Source organism: Phodopus roborovskii, unplaced genomic scaffold (assembly GCF_943737965.1).
Source record: "Phodopus roborovskii unplaced genomic scaffold, PHOROB, whole genome shotgun sequence".
NCBI classification, from domain to species: domain Eukaryota; kingdom Metazoa; phylum Chordata; class Mammalia; order Rodentia; family Cricetidae; genus Phodopus; species Phodopus roborovskii.
This window is the reverse complement of record NW_026126636.1, coordinates 402,501-411,242: the sequence shown is the minus strand read 5'-3', so window position 1 is coordinate 411,242 and position 8,742 is coordinate 402,501. Positions and strand designations below refer to the sequence as shown.

The 8,742-nt window shown below is 38.8% G+C and overlaps 1 protein-coding gene across 1 annotated transcript in view; it reads right to left on the bottom strand.

The window, feature by feature from the left end:
• Positions 1-326: 326 nt before the first annotated feature.
• Positions 327-8,742, bottom strand: part of Uri1 (URI1 prefoldin like chaperone) — a 51,066-nt gene continuing 42,650 nt past the window's right edge. The window contains exons 6-11 of the mRNA XM_051206921.1: positions 8,726-8,742; positions 6,985-7,153; positions 4,880-5,240; positions 3,267-3,406; positions 2,356-2,593; positions 327-600 (exon numbers count right to left, since the gene is read on the bottom strand). The exon at positions 8,726-8,742 is cut by the window's right edge and continues 41 nt beyond it. Of these exons, the coding sequence (XP_051062878.1) occupies positions 418-600; positions 2,356-2,593; positions 3,267-3,406; positions 4,880-5,240; positions 6,985-7,153; positions 8,726-8,742 (1,108 nt within the window). The 3' untranslated portion in view covers positions 327-417. The remainder of the gene's footprint in view (positions 601-2,355; positions 2,594-3,266; positions 3,407-4,879; positions 5,241-6,984; positions 7,154-8,725) is intronic.

The following is an 8,742-nucleotide window of genomic DNA, read 5'->3' as shown; positions in this document are numbered from 1 at the left end:
AGAGATATGTAGATTTTTTAAAGTGCCTTTAAGATGTGAAAGCAAGTAATATAATTGTTGAATCTATTTGAAAATTTAAAAGTTTCTTTAGCACAGTCCATATGGCAAGCACAACATCACAGCTGGTACAAAACTGCCTGTGTTTAGTTGGAGACACAAAAACAATACATGACAGTATTCTTTGAAAAGTGAATCGAAATGCTGCTACTGCATCCTAAGGCCAATTAGACAGTATTCAGGAATTAACAATGCCAGCAGAGTATCACAGTATGCAAACATTGACTGTGACTACTGAAATGCCACCGATGAAGGTGACAGAACTGTTGCCGAGTGAGGCAGAGCGCCTTTCCAGCTCCAGGCTGAGTTTGCTGTGCCCTCAAGTAAAGTCTGAGTTGCACAAGGTAAAGCCCATCTCCTCTACTTTCTCTGCTGCAATCTGGCAGCTTTGAACTTGGAAACCCTCTTTGCAGGTTCTTCCGATGCTCCTGACAGAACTTCTTTTCGCTCTGGAATAGTGGGTAGGGCATGATGAGCAACGGCTGAGTGTGGTGCTGAGGAGGGTGATGAGAATTCTTTTTCTATTACAGTCCCAGAAAAAGCCTGTGAGACAAAAGCATATGATGTTAAATATAAATAAAACACACACAAAAAAAACTTTACCCTCCATTACCAAGACTTTTTTTTAGAAAACTACAATGATAATTTTGGATAATAAACATCAGAATACTGATTGATCACAGAAGCCAAGTAACATAACTTTTCTTCTTCTTTTTTTTTTTTTTCTTCTTTTCTTTTTGTTTGTTTGTTTGTTTCTTTTTGAGACAGGTTCTCTCTGTGTAGTCCTGGATGTCCTGGGACTCACTCTGTAGACCAGGCTGGCCTCAAACTCGAGAGATCCACCCACCTGGAAGTAAAGACATGTGCCACCACCACTCTGCTTAACATGATTTTTCTTAATTATACCATTAAGTACATGGAATTTTTTTTTTATGGTGGATATATAAGAAAACATAATGCAAGCTGGGTATGGTGGCACACACCTTTAATCCCAGCATACAGGAGGCAGAGGCAGATGGATCTTTGTAAATTTGAGGTCAACCTGATCTACATAAGGAGTTCCAAGACAGTCAGCACTACACAGAGACAACCTGAGGAAGGAGGAAGGGAAAGGAAAGAAATGTAAAGCTCTCTTTTGACTGGAAAAACACAAAATGACAAATAATGCCCCTCCCCAACACACTTCAATCTCTCCAGCTGTCTGTGATATCTACTACACACGGAGTCTACAAGGGTGTAAATGGGGCTCCTGCCCAGGCTCCCTCAACTCCCTGATGCTGGACAGTCAAAAGCTTTGTTTCACCAATGCTGACATTTCTCATGGCTCTTATGTATCCAAGTTTTCAAGTTCTTTATTGCACTGATCAGTAAAAATTAAAAAACAAAGGTGCTGACACTAATGTGAATCAGAACAGCTTTCAAAATTCTAGGACAATCAATCTAATGCCATAAATTAGCCACGTCACCAAAAAAACAAAAATGCTCTTCTACTGTGGCTGAATTTTATAGAACTTCATCTAATAAAAAAATCAACTATGTTCAACTGGAATGAGAAGACATATAAATCGCCAGACTGTCTTGATGAGTCTTTCATATCAAGAAAAATGAAGGCCAAGGAGTCCCTTTTTAAACTGTCTAGTATTTGGAACCTTGCCCTTGCTAAGAACTTAAGCATAAACTGAAAACTTTAAAAACTGACACATGGAGTTTTGAATACATTTTACTTAGTTTTCTCTAGAAGTGATGAAAACTAAGACAACGTATCACTTAGTTTAGAAACCACTGTCAGGCAGCTCTTTGGCCCCTTGGCTCAAGTAGCCCACTTCTTCCTACGCTTAACATTTATGTATGTATGTGTGTATGTATTTATTTATTTATTTGGAACTGTGCGTGTGTGCCACAATGTACATGTCCAGGTCAGAGTTGCATTTCCTTCCACGTGTGGGTAAATCAGGATGGCAGCAGGCACCTTTACCCACAGAGCCACCCCACTAGCCCTCCTATACTGTCTCTTTAAGAAAGACTTTCTGTGGCTTTGCTTCTGTCCACCCCACTATTCTCCATCTTATCCCCACACACAGAATGCCCCGCCCTCACAGCATGAGGCCAAGCTGCTAAGCTCAGAACACTAACTTCTAAACACTCCATGTCATCATGATGAGCATGAAGCCTTCTTATTATCTTTAAAATGTGTCTGAAAAACAAAAAAGCACAAGTGAGGATTGATGGTACCTCCTTTGACGTTTTAGAATAAACAAATCATGGGCCTGTGACATAAAACAGAGCTAAGGCACAGACCTCAGGTACTCCTGAGGGCTCCTTGCGGTGGCTCTCCTGTAGTTCTTGCACGATGCTCGCACTGGCTTCAGTGCCCGAGGCCTCCTCACAGCCCACACTTCTCAGAGCTGCACGCCGGTCATCCACGTCGGCCGCACTGCTCTCGCTCGTGTCGCTGCAGACGCTGTTCTCTCTGCTGCGAGACTTCAGGATCGACTTCCGAGGGACATACTCCCCATTCACAACGTCCACAAAGACTCTACAGCATTCAAGAACTCACTTCACTTCAAGGGTTTGTAACTGAGAACTTCACCAACAGTTCTTGATTTTGTTCTATAAATTAATCTAAGATTTGTTTTTTGAGGCCATTTGTTTGAGACAGGGTCTCATGTAGGTGAGCCTATGCTGCCACCTCCATATCCCACACAACTCACCAAACCCAACTGAGTTTTCTTGCTAAAAATGTTTTCTCTACACTGTCACATTCAGAGTAAGTTTGCAACTTCACAGAACGTACCTTATATTACTTTCAAAGATGAGTTTGGGACCCAATAAAATACACTGTGCTACTTATAAATATGTTCCAGGTGAAAACAACTTGATTTGCCAAAATACACACCTATTTCAAAACATCAGGAATTTTCAGCAGTTTGCAAATCTGGGTCATAAAATGGCAGGTGTTGAAGCTGCTCCCACTCTAACAGGTGAAATACAGGACAAGCTCATGACAATTGTGGCAGGCAAGTTCTACAAGGTACACCAGCCTCCAGTGACATATGAAGAGAACTATGAGGAAGAAACCACCAGCACCAGCTATTCAGGTGGCAGGCTGTGTGGCACTTGGTCTCTCCCTCTGGGAGTGGAGCCATCAGACCACCCCTTGCAAACTGGAAAGGGAAGGAAGGGCCACGGATGCCAGGGCCTTCACTCACCTGTAAATGTCAGCCGGGCTCCTGATTGCAGGCAGCTCGTGGGTAGCATGGCTTCCAGCACTGCTCTTTCGTTTTCGTTTGGCTTCCTCTTTCTTTTCACTGAATTTTAAAGTGGTATTCTTCCCAGTGTTTATTCGAACCTAAAATTGGTTCAAGAGAAAAAGAAAAAAAAGATCAAACACTGTCAGAAAAAAAGTCAAGTCCCAGAGTAAAACAAACTATACATAGTTATCAGCAAGAGACACAGCTGAAATTTTCTGGCACTGAAATTATGTGTGTGACCAAGTCTGACTTTTGTCACATTTCTATTAACACTACATCTTCTTCGACAGCCTATTCTATTACCAGTGTCTTTACCATTGTATGTAAGGCAAAATACATTGAAACTAAATTCCATACTCATTGTACGCCTAGCCTCCCCCGCCTTCAACTTACAAATGCATCTATGGGTTAATCCATGTGTTGTAAGCCTGAGTCACAAGTACAACACAGATAACACTTCACTGTCTGACTGCTTAAATACCACTCTACCTCCAGAAAACAATAAGACTAAGAAAAAGCCAAACGTGCTCAAGACTATAAGCTTCTCTGCTGTGCTGATCGAGCATTTCATAATTTCCTTTTAAGAGTATTTGTGTGTTTTCTGGCTTTTTCTAAGGAAAATAAGAAATATTAAAAGCCGGGGAGAGGGGGAGTATCAACAATGCTTCATTTTTAACTGTTCACAAAATATTCCAAAAGTCCTTTAGCATAATTAGAATTAAGAAAAATAATACATGTAATTTTTTTCACTTTCTGATAGGGCAGAGATAACTAAAGCTTAAGAAATATCAAGTAAGTATTAAAATGTCTCCTACATAATAACCAATTACAGCAGACTGCCCTACTGACCAACCAGTAGGGAGGCTACTTGCTGCTAACCAGATCTGCCTTACAGGTCTTCACATTCCCTATGACACACAGCCAGGCCCTTCAGCACAGTGCATAGAACAGAGGGAAGGTAGGTGGGGGTGGACTCATGGTAGCCTCCACTTCATCCACAGCTAGTCCATTTTCACCTATTTTAAATACTGGGCTTCTACAGTTAGGTATGAAAGAACAAACGCTTTTGGTACTAAAGCAAAGTTTGAAAACAACGGATCACAAGATCTATATAGTCAACCTCAGCTCCAAAATGCAAAAACTGTAAACCCATTATTTCATGTCTATATTTAATTTGTTCAAAACAGACCTGGCTTTCATCTCCCCACTCCCAAATTTTCCCTTGTTGCTCAGGATACCAGTACTCACTTGACACCCACAGAAAAGCAACCTAATATTAAAAATAAAACAAAACCAGTAACTAATCTTATATTCATTTTAAATGCTCACAATTTAATCTTAAGAGAGCCCTGGAATAAAGACAGGTGAGTCAGTCACTGCATTCAAGTTTAGTGTGACCATCATCAACTAACTACTCTTTTCTTTTCCTAATAAGGTTTACTGGTCAGATAAGCAGAAAACATGCTTTTCCTGTTTGGCAAGATTAACAATCTTAGTTATTGTTAATGTTTTTCTCTTTAAAATACAGTATAGATGATGTTTGATGACAACAAAGTTAGAAGAATACAAACCCTTTTAGGTTCAACAGTATGAGAGAAATATATTGTTGGTATAGAATTATCTGCTGAAATAGCGTGGTCACTTTCTTCTTCTTCATCATCATCATCATCATCACCATCATCAGTGTCTTCATCATCATCATCTTCATCTTCTTCGTTGCTATGGTAAGAATTTGAACCATTCACTGAACAGTTCAAAAGACTACTGGCTTGACCATTAGGGAGTCCTGCATTTCGAGCATGCATACAACAGCTGCCAGAGGCAAAGGAGTCTGTCACTGGAGGCACCACATTCACACCTGTGCCTTGATTTTCCTTCTCCTCCTCAGAAGACACTGTGTCTTCTCCATTTGTAATCACAGTATCAGGCTTACTAGATGAAGAAATAAGAATATTAATAAGATCAAACAAATACAGAGAATTAACAGAAGCAAGGTTCTTACACACCTCAACATTCCATAGCTTCTCAAACAAAAGAACTATTAGGACATGTATATTTTTATTTCTGGACACTGGCCAGATGTAGTATGAATATAATATAATTAAGTTAATAAATATGCCAGTTGTGGTGGTGCACACCCTTAATCCCAGCACTAGGGAGGCAGAGACGGGTATCTCTGAATTCAAAGCGAGCCTGGTCTACAAAGTGAGTTCAAGGACAGCCCAGGCTACACAGAGAAACTCTTGTCTCAAAAAAAAAAACCACAAGGAAAACAGAAAAGAAAGGAAGCAAGGAAGGAAAAAGAGAGGAAGGGAAGAAAGGAGGGAGGGAGGGAGGGAGGGAGGGAAGGAAGGAAGGAAGGAAGGAAGGAAGGAAGGAAGGAAGGAAGGAAGGAAACTTTTAAGAGGTAGATACCTACCCCATTTCCTGAGACCAACTCCTGTTACACAGGAGTTTGCTCAATGTTCTCTCCCCCAAACCCCAACACATTTCTATCTCTCTTTCAAGTTCCCACATATAAATCTATATAATAAAGCCTCTCAAACTAAAAGAGAAATTTTTAAAAATAGGTATTCTATTTTTAAGACCAGAAGTTCGTGCACCAACCCCACAAATTGCAATATTCTATTATTTTTTTTATTTATTTATTTTTGGCCTCAGAAATTTTTATGACAATGTGTACTGGAATTTTTCAAGATAAAGGATTTCTACATGTGCACATGAACATATATTTACACACAAATGAACATTTATCACGCTTCATTCCATAAAGGATCTAAAGACTTTACAAAAATAACTGAACTAAAAATGCAACAGAAATGAAATGACATCATGCAAATAAAGAGAATCATGACTAAGACTCCTAAAGCCAGCACTAGTTTTTTAAAATGAAGTAGTTAGTGCCAGTGATCAAAAGGCCCTAACAATTCATAGGTGAAAGAATAAAGGAAAATTTTTGTGGCCTATTTTTCACAGAAACTAACTGTTGTATATGGTACATCATTTAAGCAAAATAATACAGGAACTTCCGAAGTAACAAACTTCATATAGCACTCTGACAGTTCTAAGTGAGTGCTAATGTTATTTCAAATGACAGTTTGGTGAAGCTTCTTGTACACAGGACTACCTGACCAGATTATAAATAGCTACTCAATAAACACAAAGATTGCAAATCAAAAACAAGGACAAACATTTTACAGTATCAAATTTAAATTCAAAGCCAACTTTTTTTTTCTAAACAAGTCATCCAAGGACAGAACATTATCTCAAGAACAGTATAAAATTATATCATTTAAAAATGTGTTATTTAGGAGTGAGGGCTTTGGCAGTGTAGAACGCTTGTCTTGTAAAATAGAGGCAATAGTTCAATCACTAGCACCTCAAAAAATAAAGTTTGGTCACCTTTAAATTTTTTGTTAGTATTTAATGCAATTACTATAAAGTATAATTACTTCATTATAATATGGTGAGATCTGAGTGATACAGACTATGGTTTTCAGTGTGGACATGCATAACAGCAATGTGCTTTCCTAAAAAAATATATTCTGCAAAAATAATATTCATCTGAGAGCAGACAAGCTGCTGATAAGTCTACAGTTTTCTACATTTTCTTCAATAAACACACACTATTTTATAGATACATATTCTCTTGGAAGAATAATATGTCATTAAGCACCTATCAAGTTCACCCAGCAATTCTTCTTGTCTCTCAAGCTCTTCAAGTCGAGCCCATAATTCCTCATCAGCAAGCAAATCCTTGGGTTTTACGTCATTTTCAAAATCTGCTTCAAAAACATCTGAAGTTTTTGGTTTGGAATGAGGTTTATGAGCAATTCGTTGTTTTCCTATTTAAAAAGGAAAAGTACGCAACTTAAATAATCTATATGAGAAAATCAAAGTTCAGAACTGTAAGACCTTCTTTTCGGGAGAGGAATGTTGAGAAAGAGTAGCAGCTCGGCCTTCTGAACTTGCTCAGTCGGTCAGTTCAGAGAAGGACACACACCTTAGGGAGTATAAGGAGCTGCTTTGAGACTTCAACACCACACAAGCACAAAATCAAGATGCACCCTGGTTACTATGCAAAATTCCACCCAAGTAATATCCACTTACCATCGTAACTCAAGAGACTCCATTTACTAGAGTGATATGAAACACCCTGCCATAGGATACTTCAAACCCTAAGGCACTGCCAAGAATGCATACCCCAAGAGGAATTGATAGAAGCTAATCTCTGGAAAGTTCTATTATAATTTTATATATGAACAATGCTGTCTTTTAAATTGCTTTATTTTATTTGCAACAGTCATGTGGGGGCAGGAGATAGATCAACTATGAACACAAAACTATCTGCTTTTCATTTAAAAATAGATTTTTCTTAATAAAGCAAATTAAAGTTTTGAAGGCGGTAATGTGAAGTCTAAAGTACTATCTGTTATGAGAAATTGTTCTATCAAATGACCTCAACTCCATCCTACTTTCAAATTCCCATCTCAAATAACAAATAAACCTTATGTAAAATGTATCACATACTAGACTTGAAGTTTCCTCTTTTTGTTTTGTTTTTTGAGACAGGGTTTCTCTCTGCTGTACACCAGGCTGACCTCAAACTCACAGATCTGCCTGCCTCTGCCTCCCAAGCACAGGATTTAAACACCAGTGTCTGACTGACTTAAAAACACTGAAATTGTGTGTGCCTGCCTTATTGTGAGGGCAGTACTAAGTCTACAGTAGTGACAATGTTTATGCTGCAGACTTTAAGCACATATAAATTCTTCATCAATCACTCCAACAAAGTTGTCTTTCTCTGCCCTGCTATATCTGCTTCCTCTACTTCACCGAGAACTGGTTTCTGATGGGAACTCTCTTTTCAAGAAGTGTGAACTTGAAAAACAAATGCTGCAAATCTATAGTTGCAAATTACATCAAACTATTCAGGACCTTGGCACAGAACAACTGGTGAAGAAGCCACTGTCTTCACAGGATAATCCCAAACTTGCAACTCATCCTTGGCAAAGACATCTTACTGTATGCTCACATACATGACCTGTGCAAAACTGCTATAGGTACCGAGACACACAGGCTAAAACATGTTGATCGTCATTCTTCAAAAACACTGTCTAAACTTACAGATGAAAACCAACAGAAGACAGTTCCTGACCAAGCCAAGGTCAAAGATCAAACTAAGAGAAGATTCACATCTGAAGTTTGGGTCTCTGGGGCCTTGGAGGTTTAGGATCATTAGAGAGCTCGGGGTATGGGGGGGGGGGGACTTAAATACAATAGTCAGAAAGCAAGCTTTTAATCGAAATTCATTTGCCTTTTATATAACAATACCAAATGTTTCCAAAATTCCTTCAAGAATCCACACAAATGCCAAGTATCTGAAAAATTTCATATATAACAATCTCATTGCTTACCTTTACATTCAAAGTCA